This window comes from Mytilus trossulus, chromosome 1, assembly GCF_036588685.1.
Source record: "Mytilus trossulus isolate FHL-02 chromosome 1, PNRI_Mtr1.1.1.hap1, whole genome shotgun sequence".
NCBI classification, from domain to species: domain Eukaryota; kingdom Metazoa; phylum Mollusca; class Bivalvia; order Mytilida; family Mytilidae; genus Mytilus; species Mytilus trossulus.
Genome location: NC_086373.1, coordinates 24324329 through 24348517, shown reverse-complemented (window position 1 = coordinate 24348517; position 24189 = coordinate 24324329). Strand labels below are relative to the sequence as shown.

Genomic DNA, 24189 nt, shown 5'->3' with positions numbered 1-24189 from the left:
ATACATTTCCATAGGACACTATCAGGTTATCATAAACAGTGTTATATTTTTTTTTATTTATGTGGAGCCATTTGGGGATAAAATAGGAAAAGTAAAAAACTTATTTGAATTCAATCCAGGTTCTGATGGGGTTTTGACATCTACAGAAGTAGCATTAAAAAATCTAGCTGCATCCCTCTTTTCTTATTTTTTTTCTCTAAAAAGGGTAAAAATTAAGATTTTACTAAACTTGACAGAGTTCGAAACTCTTTTTAAATTCTAAAAACTTCTAAATTGCTGGGGTATTTATGAGAGAGAAAAATATGGGACAGCTTAAAACCATGCTGACTACCTTGAACGACTTAGGTATGAATTATGCTGATAAGGCAAAAATTTTAGAAAGATTTTGGTAATCCTATTACCAGTATGTGAAAACAACATTACTTCTACCTAATAGTTGTGTACTGGCCTATACTTAGACTTCTTTATTTGAAGACTTTGCAATACAATAAATAGATGTCTAGTACAGATAACTATAAGTCTCTGTTCATGTATGGAAAAAGATATATGGCTTTCCATAGTATTAAGTAAACCTAACCATCCAAATAATTACATTATTAAACTGTTCAAATCGTAATCAGATTTCTTGGTCAGTAAAACCCCTTACGGCATGGTTTATGTTTTTACAGACACATGTTTCCATTAATATTTTGATAAGAATTTCACTATGAATGAAAGAGATTAACATTAAATGCATTTAACAGGGGGTGCATTAAATCTGCTATCATAATCCACCACAATAATTCAATATGGTTTTACTATTGCAAGGGTGATTAAAATAGAAAATATCAATAGTAATCATGTAAGGCTGAGTGGATTGTATACATCCAGTCATCATTTATCAATCTTTTTTATTATAGTAAAACCACTTTGTATTCTAAGTGTAAGATGAATGTAACCCCACTTAAGTCCCTGGGCATCATTCCAGGGTATTGCACACACAAGTGCAGATACGCTCGCACAAGAGAGACTTTGAGATTACTTTTCATGTTTTGTAAAACAATTTAAGTACCAGTGTTCGTGAATAATAACCCTCATATAATGTTAATTACAATCAGAAACACTTGCAATATTATTTTCTGCACATGACAGTCTTTGCTAATATCTAAGGTGCAATTAATTAAAATAGTATAAAATCATGCTTAAAAAGGGTAGTTGCTAACTTAAATAATTTCTGCCAATGTTTGTCAGGGTTTACAAATAGAATTATTACTTTCCACGAATAATATTTAAAAAGCTAAAGCCTATGTTGCTGTTTTGGTTTAATTATATATTTCTCTTTTTATTTCAGATACTTTTCTCAGGAAATAGATCTCGCTGGACTCCAGATAGACATGGCCTTGCGGAAGTTTCAGTCCTTTTTTAGAATGCCTGTAAGTTTAGAAATTCAAGTAAGATCTTCAGAAAAGTAAGAAGATAAGTTGTCTGCTGCTAGACATCTAAGAATCCAATGCCATACAGAAAAAAAGATGCTGAGCTTAGTCACTCACATAGACATAAGAAGATGTGGTATGAATGCCAATGAGACAACTCTCAATCCAAGACACAATTTGTAAAAAAACCAACATTACAGGACAGAGAACAGCCTTTAACACGGAGCCTTGGCTCACACCAAACTGTAACCTATAAAGGGTATGAAAAGTGACTAATGTAAAACCATTCAAACAGGCAAGGGTCTAATAGGCAAAAACAAGAAACACTTATGCACCACATTAACAAACAACAACTACTGAACATTAGGTTCCTGACTGCATGCATTATACCTTTATACAATCAGCATTGACTCTAAAAGTGTTCAGTCAAACCTGCTTAAAAGGTCTCCTCTATACCAGATGAAAACCTTCTTCTCCTAAGCACTGTAGTAGTAAGATGAACTTTGAACCTCAATTTAAAGGTCACTTCTGTTATAAGGTCAGTTCTCTGGTCCAGAGGGTAACGTTTATATAGATGTTTGATTTTATAAGAGTTTTAGTAATTTATATGTTCAATATAGCAAGGTTCTTGTGTGTTGTAATCATTAAGAACTTTATAGATTTTTCCCTGTAAAAGAGAAGAACATTGTCATCAGAATTTGTTTTATGGTCCTAGACTTATATGATATCAAAAGGCTTTACTCCCATTAGTATATATGTAAATAAGAACAAAACTGCTTATTAAGTCTGTTGATTTTGTTCTGTCGTGGTATTCTTTATTATGTATATTTAAAGAACTTTTTTTCTTGCATAAAAACTCCAAATTGAAGCTATTTTTCTCTTCGTCTGACTCAGGGCCACATGATTTGCATATTGCATTAAAGTATCTTTGAAAGACGTAAAAAAACAAAAAAAACAAAAAGCAAGACAGACTGAATGATAAAAGAGTAACCCATAAACTTGAAAACCTGAGGTTGATGCTCTATGTAGTTTAGATAATTAACTACCTATCTATAGTTACTCTTTTGAAAGCCTGATAGAAGCAACCAATTTTAAAAGATGTTTCTTAAAAATTATTTTTTAAACAGTTTTTATCACAGAAGAAACGGAAAACACCCTTATGATAAATTAGAAAAAAACAGCATTGTGTAAATAACAGATAACAATGGCAATGATTGGACAGGAAAAAAAAGCTAGTACTGAGAACAAAGATCAAAGGCATCAATAACACATTCTAAATTTACTTTCAGGGAGAAGCTCAAAAGATAGAACGACTTATGGAGGTAGGTCCTGGATATATTTAGTGCAGTAAAGTCATTGGTGACAGCAGGTTAAATCACAACTTTAAAAAAATAATACAGTCACACCTTGAATAATATGGATTAACCTTTGTAATATTTTGTTTAAACCACAAAGTAGAACATTTGTCAAACTTGTACCAAAATGGACACTTTCAAAACAAGATAATAATAGGGTTATACTCTTATATTATACTTTTCAAAAGATGGAAAGAGACCTTCTTTATAATTAAGGAAGGTTACATGAGATGAATTAATTGATGATGTGAAGGGTCCTTTCTCCTATTACATTTTATTAGAGAAAGACGTGTCCTTGCAAATCCTTAAGTCTTCAAAGGGATTCAGGATATTACAAAATATAATATTTAGAAAACGAAACTCCAAATTCTCAAATGTTTATTTTATACATAGGTCTGTTAAGTTTCTAATTTTTTCAGATTATTAGTATGAAAAACTTACAAACATGACAATTTCTGAGGGTAATACATCTGAGGCCTGATTTTCACATAATATGTAGTTTGGTCACAAATATATATAACAGATTGGAAGTCGGCTCATATTGTGTGAACTGAAGGTCTCTGGATACATATGCATATATAAGTAATACTATTAAAGTACATCTGTTATAGTACAAATGTGCTAATGGGAAACCCTAATAAGCTTCCAGTGCAGAATTATATCAATAAAACTATAACCAAGACCTCATATACAATTCCATATTTTCACGTTTGAATTGATCATGACTTAGTCATCAAAAATTTATATGAAAAATAAAACTTTTACAACCTTCTTGATTACGTAACATTGAGTTTTTGTCCGTTACCATGGTAAAATGATTGGTCTAAAACCCAATACCAAATAAAGCTAAACCTGGAACGATTTTCTACCTGTAATGGTTTGCATGTTTCAAAGCGTACTCTTCAGATTTCATTGCAATGATAAAAAATCTTCCTCTAGCTTTTCAAGAACACAATATTTTGCAATATTTCTAAAGAATTTTAGGATCTAGGATGTTATTTATAAATTTGTGTTGATCAATATAACCAAAACATTATTTCATGCGTAAAACAATTAATTAGATACGTCAACAAAATTATCTGAAAGAAAATGATGAGTTTGAATTCATATTATCGTTAGCAGCAAATTATCATTCTGCCTTGGTGCAGTAATTGAAGCATTTGGACAAAAAAAGTCTGTTGTATTGATTCTGGGCTTAAATAGAGATTTAGATGAAATATAGATTAGTCTACGAGTCACGAATGATGGTTTCATAAGGAGCAGATTTGTTTGTGCCTATTGATGTAGAGGCTACAAAAATAATCCTGTTATTGGTGTTAATTAATAGATCATTAATTAATGAGGCACAAATGTGGGGGTTTGCAGAATATATTTTTTTATCTTCCAAGTCATCGTAAGATAAGTGCATTAAAACATTTTCATGACTTAGAAATCGTAGAAAAACAAGTGCATTAAAATGTTTCCATGACTTTGAAATCGTAGAAAAGTTAGTGCTTTATAATGTTTACATGACTTTGAGATTGTAGCATTATAAGGGTGCTATAAACAGTTTCGTATAAAAAACTAGGGGTTATTCCCCGACTAAAAATAGACTTGAAGGGAAGTCCCTTTTTATCAACATAATTGGTAAAAAAGTATCATGTTTTTTATATTTGATTGTAAAAATAAGTTAATTAGGTTCAATTAAAACAGGTTGAATGATTAAAATAATTTTTAAAAATTAGATTAAATACACATGTTTTAAGGGGAGACAAACTGTAAACATCCTGTTTTTTTGGCAGTGAAAAGTGCAAAACTTATTTGCACCCGCTGTAGCTCTTTTCGGAGCAGGCGAACGTAGCCTGAAGCATAAATTTTTAGAAAGACCAGGTAAAAATCTATGAAACTCATACAGTTTTGAATATGAAAAATGTGCATGTATCATGTCTGCATGGGTGTGCACATGGCCTGATTTCATGTTTTTTATGCATAGATTAGGCAATGTTTTTCCCATTTTCTCTGGATAAAACTTTTTGGTACTATTAAAAGTACAATTTATTTTTATTTCATTATAAACTAGAGAAAATTCTGATTCTAATGATATCTAGTTTTATACAAGTATCTCCATTAACATTAACACCACTAAGGGTCAATTATAGATGGTCCCTCAAAATATGACGTCATAGAAAAAAACTGTTGATTGCACCCTAATGTTTCATGACTTTTTGAAATCTGAAGAGGGAAAGTTCCACTTTCATAAATCTATAAAAATTACAAGGTTGCCATAATATCTGTAAGATCACTTTATTTTTAAGTATAGTATAAACTTATCAAAGGTGCACTTGATTACATTAGAACATTGTTTTTAAAGAGCCCATGTCTTTAATGAGCTAATATTATGATTTGATTATTTTACAGCTTTAATGTGGTAGTAAACCATCACCTGTGCAATTAACTATATAAAACAGTCTTAGATGTTATAATTATACAAAGTATATCATAATGAGGTTCTTAAAGGATACAGAATTGGCTTAACACTGCTATCAAACACTACTTTATTGTATTCATGCAAAATCATTGCAATTAACATTGAATTAGAAATTTTCCAAAATTCAAAACTATTAGGGAATAACAGATAGACCCATAAATCTGCCTGTTTTCAACAAATAGTTTGAGTTGACTGCTGTCAGAGAAAATGTACACTCTGACTTCCTCCACCAATAAAGGCTGACCAGCAGGAAATAGCACAATAGTGTTGAAAGTGGCATTAAATACCTATCAATCAAATAAATGTAAATATGAAAATAATCCCAACATTGTATCATACTATTAATATCAAACTATTGAAAATAGATTTCATTGTTTCTATTTTTTTGCAGGCTTTTGCTTCCAGATTTTGTTTGTGCAATCCCGACCAAATCAAGAGCTTTAAGAATCCAGATACAATATTCCTGTTAGCGTTTGCAATTATCATGTTAAACACAGATCTTCATAATAACAGTATTAAACCAGAACGACGGATGAAACCAGAAGATTTCATTAAAAACTTAAGAGGTAAATATGTGTGCTGGTATACTTTCATTTTACCCAGTAATGATCATGAAAAAAGGTCAAAATGGGGATGTTTTTTTATTTATCTTAATAGGAGAGCATTGAGTACACTAAACACCTCTGGATTTTTTGAAGGAGCTGGTGTAGCTAAATCTGTTGGAATTTTATTATTAGTGATCTTTTCATTTTCCTCATGGTGTTGTCAGGTTTTTCCAGCCCCATAGTAGTATCTTTTCCCCTTTACTTTCAACATGCAAAAAAATATGAAGGTTTTAGGGAAGTGGTCTATTTAAAGGTTTGTCTCTCACTGTCATTGCCCATCTTATAGACTTGTTCATCCTGTATACCTTAAAGAACCCCCAAAAAATTATTATCAGTATCAATTGGCAATTTATCAACAAAATTAAAGTAGAGTTAGTTCATGGCTGTCGCCAAACGATAAGGTTTCATTACATTAAATAGTAATTATTTATTTGTAATAAGAGTCAATATTCAAGTTTCATTCTCTTTGTTCTGTAATTTTTGCAACATGGGTATATAAGAAAGTACCCAGAGGGTTAAATAAGCATATAGCCAAGACAAGGTGTCTGTAGCCTGAAGCTGTTGAATAAAATGAATATTTTACAATAAGATTAAGTGAAATAATGTCTTTTAAATCAAAGGAAGAAAAGGGGTCAGAAAGTGTCTTATTGAAATTGAGAAGTGACATTTGAATTAGCTTTTGAAAATTTCCTTATTTTATGAAGTGAATGTAATTCTATGCACTATGACTTCATTTTGAAAATGTACCAGTTCTTGAAGATTTCCTGGTTGGAGGTAGTGCAAATATCAAAACAAAACGAAATTAAGAAAAAGAAAACTACATTTATTTGTTTTAAATGAGTTAAATGAATCAATTTACCTGTAGTCCAATTTCAGAGTTAATGAAAAAATAAGACATGTCAACTCTCACCAAAAAAAATAACTTATAATATCAATAAGGCTAGAATTGATAGTGGTTTGTTTTGTCTTTGGTTGTATGTCTAGTTGCAAGTTTTTTATGATGATGATAATAAATAGTGAAAAGGTTGGTTACCATTCAATAATGATAATGTTATTCTTGGATGGAGATGTCCAGTTTCCTTGACCTGGCATGGGATCAAATATTTATCAGGGGTATTGTTGTTATTGTTTACACCAGTGTAAATATGTTGGACAAGGGTGAAACAAACAAGTGAAAAGTACAAAACAGTATGAAACTGACATCCAGCTTATGATCAAGGCAATATGAAACTGACATCCATCAAGGCTATTTGTGTTGTCTTTCAGTTTTTACACCAACTATTGCCGTAGGTGACAAACTTTGATCTCAGTCTTTTTTTAAGAGAGAAAAAAAAACTGACTCTTTTAATGACAAAATATTGCTATTGTAAATTTTCATAAGGTCTCTTGTGTAAATAGGATTGCTAAAAAGATGTTTTTTCATTTAAGTAAATCTTTAAGCTTAGATTTTCTACTACTGTTAAATTGTTGTTGGTATTATGTTTGATCCCACCTATTTTCCATGAAAATTAAGCAGAATTTCTCCTGATGTCTGCCTTTGAGGTTGGAAAATGAAAAAAGCTGTTTATTCCATATTATCACCATTTTCACAAGCCGTCCTACACATGCTTCCTATGTAAGAATAAAAAGATAAATCTTAAAGATTGATTTGTTTTAGGGATAATACTTTTTCTCAGAAATTTTTCATATTTTATTCAAAATGTTTATATCTGTAAAATAATTAACTGAAAGTGTCTTTCTTTTGGATGTTAATTTATGAAATTAGCCTTTTGATGATATGCGGTAGACTCTGACAAGATGACAAAGCTTTAACTGGTGACATCTCATTAAGTATATAGCTTGAGGGGTCGAAGTATCATATTAATATTTGTGAAATGGAAAGGTTGGAGATTTCTTTATATTACGGAGACAGTAATCCAAGGATGTTTGATTAAAGTGTTGGCTACGTTTAGTATCATGTGAAATAGGGAGGAGGCAGTTATCTTAAGGAGGATGGGTATATTGTTGTAAAGAAATATCTTTTTCCAAATTATGTTCTACAGTATTAGATAGTCATAGAAGAAAATTTGTTGCACTTTTTTTTAGAGAAATAATACACTCAGATGTAGTGTTTGATAGCCAGAGTTTATCCTGATTGGTTGTTTTTCTGCTTGCTACAATTTATATATAATGATAAAATTAGAGTTAGGAAAGCCTATGTAAAAATAATTAGGACAATTGCACTACTGAACAAAATTGGTTCACAGCAGTCTGGAGAAGATGTGTTTGAATAATAATTGAAGCCATTTAATTTGTTTGGTAAATCAGTACATTTCCATTGACGTGATGTCAAATGAGATGACGTTAGGACAAACATATTTACCAACTAGCGATGCACATGCTGTCTCTGGTATAAAACAGGTTGATAAGTTTTGATGGATAAAAATAGGCAGATCAATGTGCATTATTATTGAGAGGGTTTGCATGTAGGCTCATCATGATATGTCTATCTGTTAGCAACACCTGTTTGTTTTATATTGGTACTATTTAGATAGATCTGCAACATTTGAAGAGTGAACTTATCTTCCTTAAGACCACCTGAAGATTCTTTAAATTGATAACATCTCTGGAAAACTGCTTTAAGTTTTACTTAAAATCATAAAAAAGAAATAAAATTGTGCATTTCAGTGCATTTGAGAGAATTTTGATTTGAATGTTTTGGACATGGTATCTGTTTTATAGCTGATAAGATTTTCCTTTCCACACGTCAGAGATAAACAGGAATGATAGTAGGTAGATATTGATTGTTACCTATCAATGTTTATAATGATCAGTACAGTGCACCATTATCAGATGAACTCTCCTTTAGTGGAGGTCAAAAAGGACTGTGGTGATACAATCTGTTTAGTTTCACACCTTTGTCAATTTTTGATCAGTTGACAATGTTTGGTTAGTCAAATGCATATTTTAGGAGTCCCTGTTATCTTATAAAACTGTAAAAAGGTTGCATACATCTTAACACCTGTAGTTCTGTCTTTATATTTACACAATGATGTCTCATTTTGATGTGATATCATTGTCCAGGATTATTGTCATTCTGACTGATTATAACAATTTTAAGATTCCCAAAATATGGTTCAAGTTAACTCTGACGTCCGAATACCTCTTAGGACTTATTGCAGCCTTTAAAATACGTAACAAGTCCTGAATATTTGGACATTAGCTCAATCTCAAACTACAACTAGTTTAATACTTAATAAATTATATGACTGTAGTTCTTCCTACTTTTTTTTATGATATGGTATACCCTGTGAATAAATTTATAGTGTTAATAAAAGGGTGATTCATCTGTCATTGAAATAATTTTGAATATTTTTTTAAATGATATTTTAGCACTGGCATCAGTTGAGTAATGTATTTTGTCAGTTTCTAATGGCAATCCTTAACTGGCCATCCATGAGTTGTGTTTGACACATGTCAGTACATATGTCAGGAAAGTTGTTCTGTCTGATAGGGAGTAATTAAATGGAGCTATCTTTAGTCAATTATAGCTTCTGTTTTACAGGATTTATCTGGCCATTTTGACATTTGGATGTAGGTTTGAATGGTCAGAACCAGACTTCTTTTCAACACCTATCAGAAAACCATTAAATGCCAAATATTTTGCTTAATTACAAAAGTTAAACTTGACATATGGTCAGATGGGGGATTTTAGATTAATGATAAAATAAATAAGAAAGGTCCCTTAGGTATGATTCAGAATTATTTATTCAGTTTTGAGATAGTCCAAGACAAAGAAAAATAGTTATAGAAATAAGAGTTTTGATTGGTTATAATGATTACTCAGGGTCATAACATTTCTACCAATGGATAAATTACATATTGAACCTGCCTAGAAATGGTGTGATGAACAGCTTTTTATTCAGAGCTCTATGAACATTTGTTTAGTACTTAAATAAGTATTTCCCAGGAGAAAGAGTTTCTTATAAATAGATGACTTTAAATTTACAAAAGCTCCATCTGAGAAATTTTACCATTTGGTCAACATCTAACAATTTTAAAAATAATTCTTGGTTGTGAACGGACTATGTTCAAGACTATTGGTCAATATGTGTATGATTTCACATATGCATGTATCATGTATATGTGTACCTCCTTGGATTTCAGTTGAAACATTTCATCTATACGCTCAAGAAACTTTTCAAAAGAAAAAAAATAATGCAAATACCAAAGAAAATGTAGAAAAATGTTGAAAACCATCAAACATACTTTAGATATATTAATTTCAATTGTTAGAAATAAAATGTCACCAGAAGTCAACAGATATTTGGTACTAGATACTTTTCTTCCTGTCTCACCCCTTTAGCAGACGGTCGTGAATAATCATATCTAAATGACCCTGCATGTCCATGAATAAATAGTTGTGTGTCTTCAATACATTAATTTAACATGGCATAATGCTTGATTAACTTTTAAATTCTATAAAAAGTTTGGAGAATGACCTTTTGAAAAAGAATAAATGATCTGGAAAATTTAATGACTTCCACCTATGAAAATTGAATCTGACCTAGGATATTAATAAATGAATTAGGAGCAATTGATAGAATTTAAATTGAAATGTATACTTTTGTAGTCACCAGTTTTACTATTTGTGTGGCTTCAGATAACGTGCAAGATGAAAAGTTTGCCTGGGTTATTTTTAAAATTTTCTAAATTCTAGACTTTTTGATCAGATTTGAACATTTTGATAGTAATCTTAAAGTACTTACTGATTGTAGTTTTAAAAGTCTGATGTTTATTTTGAGGAAATTAATGAATTTCAAATTGCATTGGTTGCCCAGGGAGCTAAGCTCTTCCTGAAACTTGTTGGTTTGGCTTCTCTACAAATACAAACTTCCGATTAACTCCTGATTGATATTTTGTTTGTAAAGTACACGATGTGAGTAAGGACAAAGTCATTTGTATGCCAATCTATTCACTGATCTAAATCCTGGTTTGATTATAGGGAATTAAAACAAGTGTTATTTATTCTTAGAAGCTCATCCTCTCCAGAAGAAATTCAGAAAAACAAACGTTTATATAAATATTTTTTTATTTTCTGCAGCTGTGAATTGTTTTTTTTCTTCAGGTAAACAAATATTTTATAGATAAGAATTATTTGCATAATTTATTTTTGTTGCACTTTATTTATATAGTTTTATTTATGTACAAAGTTAGTACATATGTCCCCAGAATTTGTTTCAAAATAATGATTTGTGTCAGCCTCCACAAAATCATTTAAAAATCATTAGGAACAACAAAACACATCGAGTTCAAATTTTACTTATTCAACTTTTGACTTACTAGCTTATGGCTTTCATAAAGCAGAAATTAGCTTAATTTGTGTTGATTTCCCGATAAATATTCTGGATTATGGATTTTAGCTATAGGTGGACATCAATGTTTTAAGTCCTAACCCTTTCCTTTTGAAATACTGTTGTTAAACCTTAAAGCAGAGCATCTGTGTCCCATAAACACATTCTGTTGTTTATTTTTTCTTTCATTGTAAGATCTTGTCTAAAACCTTATCATCATCATCATCTATATCACAAAAGTGAAAATGCTTTGATTGATTTTGATTTAACTAGTTAACACTTTTGTTTCTGTTATCTTTTGTAGATCTTGATGATGGCTATGATATAGACAGAGATATATTACTTGGTATATATGACCGTATCAAACTGACAGAATTCCGTGCTGGCGTGGATCATGTGACTCAAGTCATGAAGGTCGAGCAGACGATAGTTGGCAAGAAACCAGTAAGTGATAGTAAACGTAGAACATAATTGTTAGTGTGGGATGTCTTGAGTACAACAAGTATCAAAATAAATAGGTTTATACCTGTCTAAGATGTCTGCACAAACAAAACATATTGAAACATGAAAAATATGTCTTAAAAATGAAGAAAAGTTAGGTCTCTAATGTGATTTTCTTTACTTTTGAAGAAAGAGGGGATCAATGATGGATTTGGAAACATTGTTGACAATTGTCACTGATAAATGCATTTGATTTTATCACATATTATCTTAATGTATATTGACTGTATTGTGCAGGTTTAAAATGCATATTTTATAAGTTATTTGAATATAAACAGCTTACTTTGTCAGTTTTTAACCATCAGCAATTTTAACAAGGTTATGCACCTGGAAAAAAAAGTCTTACACATTTACATTAAAACTTAATCTGAAATTGCTATAAGCAGACCTCCTCGGTCAGAGAATACCCTCTGCACTGTAAAGAAATTGTGAATACTAAAAGGCTTTTGTCTAGACAAATTTCATTAAAGGTATGTCTGTAAGTTAATCAGATTCATTACAATTATAAAACATATTGATTATTTATTCCAGCAACTAGCATTACCTCATAGACGACTGGTATGTTACTGTAGATTGTACGAGGTTCACGACCCTAATAAGAAAGAGAAGATAGGCTTACATCAACGAGAAGTGTTCCTCTTTAATGATTGTTTACTGGTTAGTAGAATGAATGTTAAATAGTTTTAATATCCTAAAAAAACAATTGCATGCTTTGATAAGCTGGGCAAGTCAGATAGTAAGCTATTATCCCTTAAGAATTTCAGAGAAACTAACGTTGAATACAACTTTATCTTTTGGGGGAAAAAAACGATAAATGTAGTCTTGAATAATTCTTCAACAAAAAAGAAACGAGACAAAAGAAATATTCTGCGTTTTGATGTAACTTACATAAATCTAGCTTGTTTTGGTATATTTTTATAGAATTAATTTCACAAGTTTATACATTCTATGTTTATTTTCTTTTTTCCTGGGTAAAAAAAGGTTCATCAGCTAAGCAATAGATAACTTTAAAAAGCACTTTTACTAACAATAACTTCATTTCTTCTAAAAAGTAATCGGATGGTAACTTTTAATGCTTCAAAGGAAAGATAAACACTAAAATTACCATGAAAGGAAAGTTAAACAAAAAGTATCATTTATGTGTTGTAAATGTGGATTTGGAGACAAATCTGGTTCAATTTTAATTGTTTGACACACAAGTTTAAAAATTTATATCATATATTTGTTCATTTCAGGTGACGAAAATATTAAGTAAAAAGAAGAGCGGCATAACATACTCATTTAAACAATCCTTTACATTGGCTGGCATGCATGTTTACTTGTATGAAACATCTCGTAAGTATATATCTGGCCAAATAGAGTCAAGACTTAGGCGCAATGTTTCCAAAACTTTTATATAGTTTGTCAAGGAAATGTTTTAACAATGCTTTTAAGTTAATATTAAAACATACATGTAATTACATTTGAAAATTTAAATATCATACATAGAATTTTTGCTTGTAAAATATTACTTCTATTATTGTCAAGAATTGAACATTATATTAATGATTTTAATGGTAATTTATGATTAAATAAAAGTGATATGTATGCAGACTTCCTGAAACATGTCACAACATTGTTGTCTCGAACTGCAAAAACTACCAGCATTGCTGTAATCGGAAGTTCCTTGTAGTTTGTGGTATACATTGTGTTTTGTCTAGATTATTGACCTCTTGTATGTTATTGCATCAGATGAAAATTTTTAATTTCTCTGACTTTTGAATAAATTTGATAAAACAAAATATAAAATGAGATAATTCTTTTAAAATGTGAAGTGTTATTTTCTAAGTAGATACTTATTGAGAATTCACACTGCAAATTCAGAAATTTTTGTGACCAAAATGTGTGAAGAATTGTTGCAATTACAGAAAAAATGAAAAGTCTGCATACAAATACATGTGTAAACTTTTGTTTATGAAATGTACAATAAGCACATATGAAAATGAGAGGAAGATTCTGGGGGATTAAAAACTCAATTATTTATTTTTATTTCAGATTACCAGTTTGGTGTACGATTAACGAACGGCTTAGATGGTAAAACCTTAATCACATTCAATGCCAGAAATGACCATGATAGACAGAAGTTTGTTGGAGATTTAAAAGAGGCAATAGCAGAGGTGAACATCACAAAATCTTAAATATACAAACTTAATAAATAACATATGAAAACATGAATACTTTGCAATGTTTGCATGCAAAAAGATATTACGAACATGACCTGGACTTTCAATAGGTTCCTTGAACAAAAGATTGATTCATTAGAAACATGTCACACTAAAAGAAAATATCTTTAATTATATTAAGAAGATGTGGTATGAGTGCCAAGGAGACAATTTTCCATCCAAATCATAATTTGTAAAAGTAAACCATTATAGGTCAAAATACTGAAGTAATGCTTTCAAAATAAAGAATGACATAAAAGGGTGTTATGTGTACTCTAATCCATAAGGTATAATTGTGTGATTTTGGGATTAATTACAATCATGAAATTTATAATTTGACTCCATGTGCAATGCCTTTATTTATTAATTCAAATCTCAAATACTAATGAGAGTTTTGCCATAAAAATAAGAATGATATTCTTAATCCTTTCCACACATTAATAAAAACTAGTATAATTGATAAGAATGATAGTATTTATTGACTTATACACTCATGAGGCAACAACTTTTGAAATAGAATATTTTATTTGGCAGCTTTTTATATACTAAATGTTTGATCTTTTCATAAAACTACAAAGTTGAAAACACCTTTGAGGAATTATAGTAGAAATATGTTTAGTTTAACCTTGAAGGTGTAGACAATGTAAGAAAACGTAAATTTACAGTCTAGCAAATCTAGTTGCAATCTGTTTTTATTATGCAATGTTGACTGTTACACTAATCAAGGAATCAGGTTTAATTCCAATGAAACAGATAACTGATGTATGTTTGCTAATCAATTTCTTATCAGGTACATTGTATGTTAGTTGAAACTTACATCTTATCTGCCTATTTGTTGTTAAACACAAAAAAAAAGAAATGATTTTTTTTTCAAATTAAATTTGAAATTTATGTAAGATTTCCTGATGAGTTTGTTTTTGTAAATTATCTGTTTTATAATCTTTAAAATGTTAGGTGTTATCAAAAAAGTTTGTATTTTCAAATCAGGAAGTTAAAAAACTTGGCACCAGATGAAAAATTAATGATTCACGTTTGAAATTTAAAAAAAAAATATCAACATCTAAAGTGCACTGAAATGAGGAAGTTACAAAATGAAACATTAGGTGGATCATATACATGCACTTTATTTAGATGAACATTTGCCAGAATCTGCAACTTAACTTGTAATTGTAAACTAATCTTAAAGTTACCATGCTGATCTCTCAATATCTATAGCATTGGAGAACTAATTACTAGGAAGATAACAATTTAAGTGCATCAAAAGCAATTCAGACTGTGCACTCTTCTTTTTAGAGCAAGAAGACCCAATTTCTAGCCTTGCTGTTTCAAAATATCAAGTACAATTATTGTATTAGAGACTTATAATTAACCAATCAAAATACTGGATTTTACGTTTTGAGCACTTCCTACAAGTACATGTACTGATTAAAGTTAAATGACCACCAGCACAAATGTTAGATATTTTACTGTCAAAAACAAGAAATTATTCATTTTATTATATTTTTTTAATTTTAGTGCAATGGAATGGAACAACTGAGAATAGAAGATGAATTAAACAAACAGAGTGCTAACCACAACTCCTTAGAAAGATATGCTAATGATGACTCCAGGGTTTTAATGTACGAATTATCAAAGCCTTCTGATCCTGCATTAAATAGATTATCTGCCCCTGAATGTGGCGACTTGAAACAGCTTCATCTGTCCAATTCTCTTACTGACCTTTGTCAAGGTATGCATGTTGTCACTTAGTATGAATAGAAGACTGCATAACCAACTTCAATCTTTTGCTGAAAATATTTGTTCAAAAATGAAAGATGTTTTTTTTTTTCTAATCTAGTTTCATTTTATTGACTTCATTAAAGAATTTCATTTTGTGACAAAGGATGTCATTTTACTTTTTTGTGAAAAAGAAAGTTCTATTTCTGAAATTTATAAATAACTCATCAAACTTCAATAAAAACTAAACAGATAGAAATAAAATTTAAACAAAATGAAATCATTGTGCCTCAACTATTTTTTTACCTCGATATTCCAGATTTATGCCTTTATCAGATAATGATCAACTGAAGGGCACAAATACATAAATATTTACTGAATCAGCAAAAGATTGACTTCATTCTAGAATTAATCTCAAAACAACAGTCCTATTTATTGATATATCTTGAAAATTATTGCATTGCAAAAAACTATATTATCTAGTTTGATATTATAACAGAATTAGTCATTTTATCATGTCAAGCTTAGCATAACTTCATTCTTGACTTGCATTATCAATAAATTTCTTTTTTAATTATTTCTGATTTCTCACATGCATGTCAAAACTGACATATTAAAATGTATATATACAGTAGCTATCGTTCATCTAACGACTATTCATGCAGTCTTCATTTCATACACTTTTTATTTTAAAGTTTCTTCAAAAGAGGAGGATTTCTTGATTTTAAATGATCGAAACAGATTTCTAATGATATTCATCATTGAAGTCTAGAGCCTCATTTGAAGAAACTAAAGTTTATTTACTTATTATTTTATGGACGTTTTTTCCTGTTATTTCCAATTTTTATCATACCGGTAGCTTTATTTGTTGTTCATTTGTTATGTTGCCTTAAAGATGAAAAATAATTATTTTATAACAAATTATCTAAGCCTTGCTTTTATCATCAAATGCCAAAATAAGAACAAATTTGAAGTTTTCACAGATTTTAGAATTGTTGAGAATATATAAGTCTTATCTATTTGATTTCATAATTGATAACATTTATAAAAGACATTTATGAAAGGCTTATTTGATATAAAAAATAAATCAAAAGAAATATCTTTCCTCTTAGTTATTCAAGGAAGGAAGTTTCTAGTTAATTTTTGTTTACAATAATACTTTTGCAAAATTGTTATAGTCTTCAATCTTCTTACAACTAAATTATGTTTTCAAATACTTAAAATAAGTTAAAATTGATTAAAACTAAAAGAAATGTTATTATAAGTAACAGACACGTTTTGTCTTTCATATCAAGTATTTTTTATGGTTTGTTCTTTGTCCAATGTATTGTAAAGTCTATTTTACGTCCACATTTAAGTTTTGTGTTGTATGTTTGTGATTTCTATGTTAAATGTGCTTATGATTGTTGTACGTGTTGTTACTATTTCATTCTTCATCAATTTTATTTCTACAACATTATTTATTTTTAGTGTTGAAGGGTTTGGGAAATACACAAATTAATTTAACAATTTAAAAATACTGAATATAAGTTCATAAAATCTTTTGACAATGAAGGGTAATAAATTGGTCAAAGGGAGATAACTACATATTTTTCTCGATCTGGATTTTAACAAGGGAAGTAATAAGATGTGTTTTTTGTTACAGTTCAGGGGATGAGGAGAGGTAGCAGTGGTGGATCATTAGATAGTGGAGTTGTAAGTATATTTATTAAAGAATATGAGAAAGTTACAGAAAATTTGAGAGTGAAATCTAAGACGATAAATCCATTATTTGGAAAATAACAGAATTTAACCTTGTATGTTGATTATAAATATCTCACATTAAACATTTAAAGCAATTGAGTAGTTTTTACAAATTAATATTTTCAATATTAGCCCTAAAATTAATTAAAAAAATCTAATTACAAAATGTACAATAATAAGAGAAATACATTTTCAAAATGGTGATTTTTATTAATGTTCATTATGAAGTTGAAAATTATAATACAATGTTGATTAGATTATAGATACAGATAAATTTTCCTTAAGACTTTATTTGTCATATGCATGGGCTTAATTGGTGATGATGTGTAATGATATGCATCTTTCTATAAAAGAAAATTTACTATAAGGGTGTAGTCAAAAGAAAGTCGATTCTAGAAATACATTCAAACAGAAATCTGGCTGCCAAGTGAGGAAAAAAAAACATCTTTCAAGCTAAATACACTACCTCGAGTGAAATGACAGCAAATTTGTTATTAATGTGAATTATAAACAAAGTATGAACATTAATTGACTATTCAGAATAGGCAATTCAATCTAATTGTTCATCTTTTCAGGCCTCAGGAAGCTCACAAGGCGTAAACAGCAGTGGAGAGTCACTAGGTACACAGACCAGTCAGAACTTGTTAGTTATAAAGGGACCATCTTCATCCTCCTTACTGTCATCAGGGAAAAAGGGTCGGTCCAAAGGATCTCTGTCTCAACAGTATGAAGCACCTCATGGGACGGAAGTCTGATAGTCCATAGATAGCCCTCAGAACTTGGGGCCGTTGTGTGTTGAAGGGAAGGAGTGTTGTCTCTAGAATGTTGAACAAATAGTGTGTTATTCAAGATACAGTGATTTTCAAAAACTTACTTCAAACTCTATAAACTCTAATATGTGATAATCTTTAATATATGTATTCTAAAATATTGTTTCTGTTAGTTTAAAATCTGTATGTATTTCAATTGTATCTTTACTAAAATCTTTTTTTTCTTCTCCTGATTGTGTGCCATATTTAAGTTATTTAAAGGAGAAATCCATTTGAAAGTGCAATTCTATGTTTAATTGTTAAATCTATATAGGCAGAAGCATAATAGATAATATTGTTAACAGATACTACAACTAAATTTGAAAAATAACAGATTAAATGTATTTAAATTGGAACTAAATTTTACAATTAGACCATGTATTCCATCTATCTAAAATATATAAAAGGAAGTTGACTTTTCAATTGGATATAAAAAACATCAAAGAATATTTCAAAAAAGTCATGACTTTAAAATTTCTGATTTTCAAATAAATTATTGAAAGAGAGACAAAAGAAAAGAAACTGTGATGTATAAAGTGAAAGTAGAGTCCCATAAACCTGATATTTAGGTTTTTAAATGAAGTGAAAGTAAGGGAATTAGCCATGTTGTTGTTGACAAATTATAGTTCAATTATGCAATACATCATGACGTACATATATAGATATTGTAAATACTTTGTTGATCGTTTATAAAAGACACAAACATGTCTTTGTAACGCACTGTGAAATGTATTTGTTTTAAATATGTCTTAACTTATAAAAAAAATCTATAAATTATGATTATTTTCAGTTAAAAATCTGTCTACGTGATAGAGTGTTATTTATTGTTTTGGGGTTTTTAATTATACAATATATTGTTTTTTTCCCTTGTTTTGAATATGTTTAGGTGATTGTGGTTGGCACACGAGGTGGTTACGTTATGAGTCAGTGTGGAGACAGAGTGTGTTAGTCATGCAGTGTTTATTTTTAGAGTGCAATATTTGTTATGTCAAAAAACACATATAGGTAGTGAGAGAAAAATGGCACAGTTACTGACCAAAATGCACTACAGGGTATTGTTTCATTATAAAATCATTGTCTTAAATGCATATTGGAATATTTTTTTTGGAAATAATTCAAACATTAAAGTAAATCTTGACTATAAAACTTACAAAAAAATATTTTTTGATAAAAATTCATAACTTTTTTTTTTATCATTTTTCAAAGTAAAAATAGAATACTCAATCTTGTAACAGCTCATTAGTCATACAATCAATCATAAGTTTCAAAACAAAACACTGTACATGTGTATTGTGATATGTGTGTTTATGTATCTGATAGGAGAGAATGAGAGAGGGAGAAAGAGATGAATGAAAGATTTTAAAAGTTGACCACAATTAATTGCAGTAGATCTGCATAAATATATATCACACAATAAAGGTGAAAAATTCATATTTTAGTATTATTTTATGCCTGTTATACCATAGATTGATGAGAAATGCCACTTTGAGCACTATTGTGCTATTTCATGTCTGTTATTTTTTGCCTCACTTTGACAGAGTCATAAACCGAGACATAGGTATACTGTTGTCTACATCGTCAACAATAATATTTAGCTTGTGATAAGTTCAGTTGTTGGGGAATCACTCCTGGTAGATCAATAATATTTGGAATGCACTTGTATAAGATATGGCACATTGCATTTCCATGTAGATTATTTGACCCGCCTCAGTCATGGTCTTCTGACTTTGAAACTTTTACTAAGTTTACATGTTTTACCTTGTGATTAGGTTATTTAATGGGAACCACTAGTGGTAGGTCAAGGATATTTGGTATGCATTGTATATGCATTGGCACATCTCATTTCCATGGAGATTGTTTGGCCTTGTACCTTCAGTCATGTTCCTTGACAGAATGTTGTGAGTTGTCCATTCGTTTGATGTGTTTTGTCATTTGATTTTGGCATGTGATTAGGGACTTTCCAATTGAATTTTCCTCAGAGCTCAGTATTTTTGTGATTTTACTTTATTTTGGTGCATAAGTTTTGCTATCTTAATTTCAACATTTGCCTTTTACTATCAAAATATCAAAAAGGCTAGAAATATCTCTGTGTCAAAAGTTTATTCTTTGCTGAGGGAACACAAATGAGTGGAGAGAATCACTGACCTTCAGTAGGAAAACTGAAAATCCTAGTCGATTAAGGCTGTAGTCATGCTTGCCTCCAACATTCAAAACTCGAAGTCACAATCACATAGTGACTAGCTACTGTTAAAGTAGTTTGACTATTGGACCAATCTTCCCCCAAATCACAGTCATGATAGAAGTGGTGCATAGAGAACCTGGTTATAGTGATAAATAATGTTTTCATGCTAGTGGTCATGCAGTTCATATCTGCTTTTTTCAATGAATGCCTTGACCAGACTACAAATATCAGATCAATTATAGAAAGTTTTCCAAATCAACAACGATTTAATCACTGTCATATTGACCCAATCATCAATACATCAAAATGTGAAGGACACAATCAGAAAGACGAGCTAGCTGACTTTGATATCAGTGATTATTCACAATATTACAGTTACCTCCCTTTTATTACTGTTGGTGAGACACCATGTTGTTCTTGTTACAAAGTATGAAATGGGGGAAGGTGTTTTCTGTAGAATTATTATATTCCTAATTCATTGAAGCTGGAGTTGTTTAATGATTGCAGTTTTCCATTCTTTAAATGTTTGTCATTTTATATTGTCTAAATAATTAGGACATCGTCACAGCATTCATTTGAAAAAGCATTTCAAAACCGTAATAATCATGACAATTATTTAGACTAGTTTTGAGACATATTTCTTATCCCAGCAGGAATAGATTACATTAGGCGTATTTGGCACAACTTTTTGGAATTTGGGGTCCTCAATGCTCTTCATCTTGGTACTTGTTTAGCTTTATAACTATTTTGATCTGAGCGTCACTGATAAGGCTTTTGTAGACGAAAGGCGTGTCTGGCGTACTAAATTATAATCTATTTACCTTCTTTCCGAAGGAAAAATCAGGTATTGATTGGATCTTGTTCCATTTAATTTGTATGAATTTCCAGATAAATTTATATTTCACAAAATAAGTCACTTTCTGTAGATGATCCATTTATGTAGCGAGCCCACTTTGTGTTTTCCTGTGCTGTCGTTTATTCATGGGAGATGTCTGTTATTCTGCAGTTTACACGTTGTAATGTACAATGTACTATAACATTATCTATTCATGTATTTCTCTATGCTGAGTGTTACTGCATTTGTTTGCATTGTATTCCTGTCACGTAGTGGTGTCATTTTAACAATATTTTTTCCCATTACCATATAAGCGAGAGGTTTATCTAGCAATAAAACCAAGTTCAACCAATCTTTTTTTTTAAATGTCCTGTACCAAGTCAGGAATGTGGCAGTTAAGTTTCCATGTAAGTCGGCCTTTGTGTTTGATGCAGTTCATTTTTCTGCTGTTTTGAGTTTTGTTCAAATTTTGTTGAGAGGGATAGCTTTAATTCACCGAGTTTCAATTCCGAATGACATCAACATGATTATAGAAATGAGCATCAGATAAGTATGAGGGAAATATAAATTTGTGTGACTGGCAATGCCATATAAATTCTAAAATTACATCTATTATAAGTATCAATACAAGCATTACGAACTTTCATGGCTAAATTTGTTTGACGGACTTTCCTGAAAAATGTAATAAAAAAATATTTACTGGTTCCTGTCAATAAAATGTTACTACTGATAAAAGGGAGATAACTGAATTTCACCTGTCTTCCTGTTGCATAATTCCATCGATTAGAATTAATAAAAGGGATGTGAAGTTTTGTGTAATAAAATCCTTCTACAGTTTTCAACCCCGATCTTTGACACTTTACAGAATGATTGTACATGCATTGAAGTTGATGAGGACCTGGCTATGAATAAGTTTTTTGAACACTAGAGCTTAATCACTTTTTTTTAACTTTAAAGAGATGGAAAACATGTACCAATACGTTTTCAGTTCAGATCGTTGGAACTTCATAGAAAGTATGCAAACCTATTAAAGGTGTGAACCACAGGCACTTGTCTCAACAGGCACTTGTCTCAAAACAAAAAATAAATTTCCTATATACCTTAATATAACAATATATTAAGGTAATTTTTATTAGACAAGTGCCTGTGGTATGAACCTCCCATTATGGACTTGTTTCAGATTTTCCCAAGTTTTCTTGCTATATTTCTATGTATTTAGATGTTCAGTGAAGATTGTTCTCCATTGCATAAACAAAAATCTTCACAACACGACCATTTAGAGATCTATTATAACCAACACAGCCAATGGCGATAGTAGGTCAAGCAACCTCTCCAACTCTGTCTGTCCATCTGTCTGTCTTTCCGCCCAAACTCATTTTGAAGGGAATGATTTTATATTTGGACTGTATCTTGTTGATGCAAGTTTTACATCTGCCATGCAGCCATATTCTGTTTGCCAATTATTTGAAATTTTACAACAATCAATGTTACGTTACAAGGAAAATTTAGTCAAACATTTCTTGTCTTCTTTGAAATGGAATTAATTATACTACCGGTATTTAGTCTGCAGTTTGGTAATGTTGAGATATAGCTTGAAAATTATTTTTGCATCAGATTTGCAACCACTCTGATTTTTCTGATAGTTTGAAATTTTACAACATCATTAAGAAAAGTTTCGTCAAACTATTATTATTTTATGAAAGGGAATGATCATTATTTCTCAGTAAAAATGTAATCCCAATTAATTGTATTGAGCAGCGTAAGTATAGAAATCAATCTTTTTTTAAAAGAAAATAAATATAGATAACCTTGATACCATTAATTGATACCATACGGTAATATAATAAAAACAATATGTGATATTTTTTTAAGAAAGAAATGACAGATTGTTGAGTTTTGAGTTAAAATGTTCTTCATATGGTTATCTATCTTATTTAAAGGCCCCGATCAGTGCAGACAAGTACATATAAGATGCAAAAAACGAGGGAGAAAGTAGAGCTGTTGAAAAAAGTCTCTAAAATAATTGTTCCTATTTGGACAAAAATACAACACTTATTATGGTGTACACCAGACTCAAGTTTCTTCTACACAGTACTAATTAGTGGCACACAAATCAGAACTGTTGGAAGACCAAATAATCAGTTGAAAAGAATCAAAAACAAGAAATGTTTTGCTTTACCTTAATTGTGTTAGATATTAAACATTATACCTTTATGTCATTAAAAAAATAAACTGATATAAGAAGATGTCGTATGAGTGCCAATAAGACATCTCTCCATCCAAGTCACAATTTGTAAAAGTAAACCATTATATTGCAAAGTATGGTCTACAACACGTAGCCTTGGCTCACACCGAACAATAAAGTATACTGTCCCTTTCCACATTTTTAGCTCACCTGGCCCGAAGTGCCAAGTGAGCTTATGCCATCACTTGGCGTCCGTCGTCGTCCGTCGTCATAAACTATTTCAAGAATCTTCTCCTTTGAAACTACTAGGCCAAATACTTCCAAACTTCAACTGAATGTTCCTTAGGGTATCTAGTTTATAAATTGTATCCGAAGTTTTGATCTATCAACAAACATGGTCGCCATTGCTAAAAATAGAACATATTGGTCAAATGCAGTTTTTGGCTTATATCTCAAAATGAAAGCATTTAGAGCAAATCTGACTGAGGTAAAATGTTCATTAGGTCAAGATCTATTAGCCCTTAAATTTTCAGATGAATAAAACAACCCATTGTTGGGTTGCTGCCACTTAATTGGTAATTTTAAGGAAATTTTGCAGTTTTTGGTCATTATCTTGAATATTATTATAGATAAAGATAAACTGTAAACAGCAAAAATGATCAGCAAAGTAAGATCTACAAATAAGTTAATATGACCAAAATTGTCAATTGACCCCTTAAGGGGTTATTGTCCTTTAATGACAATTTTTCACAAAACAAATGATTCAAAGAATATGTGTTATGCTAAAAAGTAAAGATCCTCAACCCCATCCCCTGCTACAGAAAATGTTATATACTAGTAAATAT

At 30.3% G+C, this 24189-nt stretch overlaps 1 protein-coding gene across 15 annotated transcripts in view; it reads left to right on the top strand.

Moving 5' to 3' along the window:
* The window catches only part of LOC134719644 (IQ motif and SEC7 domain-containing protein 1-like), a 92900-nt gene extending 73327 nt beyond the window's left edge, over positions 1-19573 (top strand). For 14 of the 15 annotated variants that reach the window (XM_063582643.1, XM_063582629.1, XM_063582681.1 and 11 more), the window contains 10 exons: positions 1331-1412; positions 2702-2734; positions 5626-5800; positions 11477-11616; positions 12205-12330; positions 12909-13008; positions 13708-13829; positions 15390-15603; positions 17236-17285; positions 17909-19573. In XM_063582643.1, the coding sequence (XP_063438713.1) occupies positions 1331-1412; positions 2702-2734; positions 5626-5800; positions 11477-11616; positions 12205-12330; positions 12909-13008; positions 13708-13829; positions 15390-15603; positions 17236-17285; positions 17909-18088 (1222 nt within the window). In that variant the 3' untranslated portion in view covers positions 18089-19573. The remainder of the gene's footprint in view (positions 1-1330; positions 1413-2701; positions 2735-5625; positions 5801-11476; positions 11617-12204; positions 12331-12908; positions 13009-13707; positions 13830-15389; positions 15604-17235; positions 17286-17908) is intronic. The other variant, XM_063582685.1, reaches the window with a different exon arrangement.
* Positions 19574-24189: the final 4616 nt, after the last annotated feature.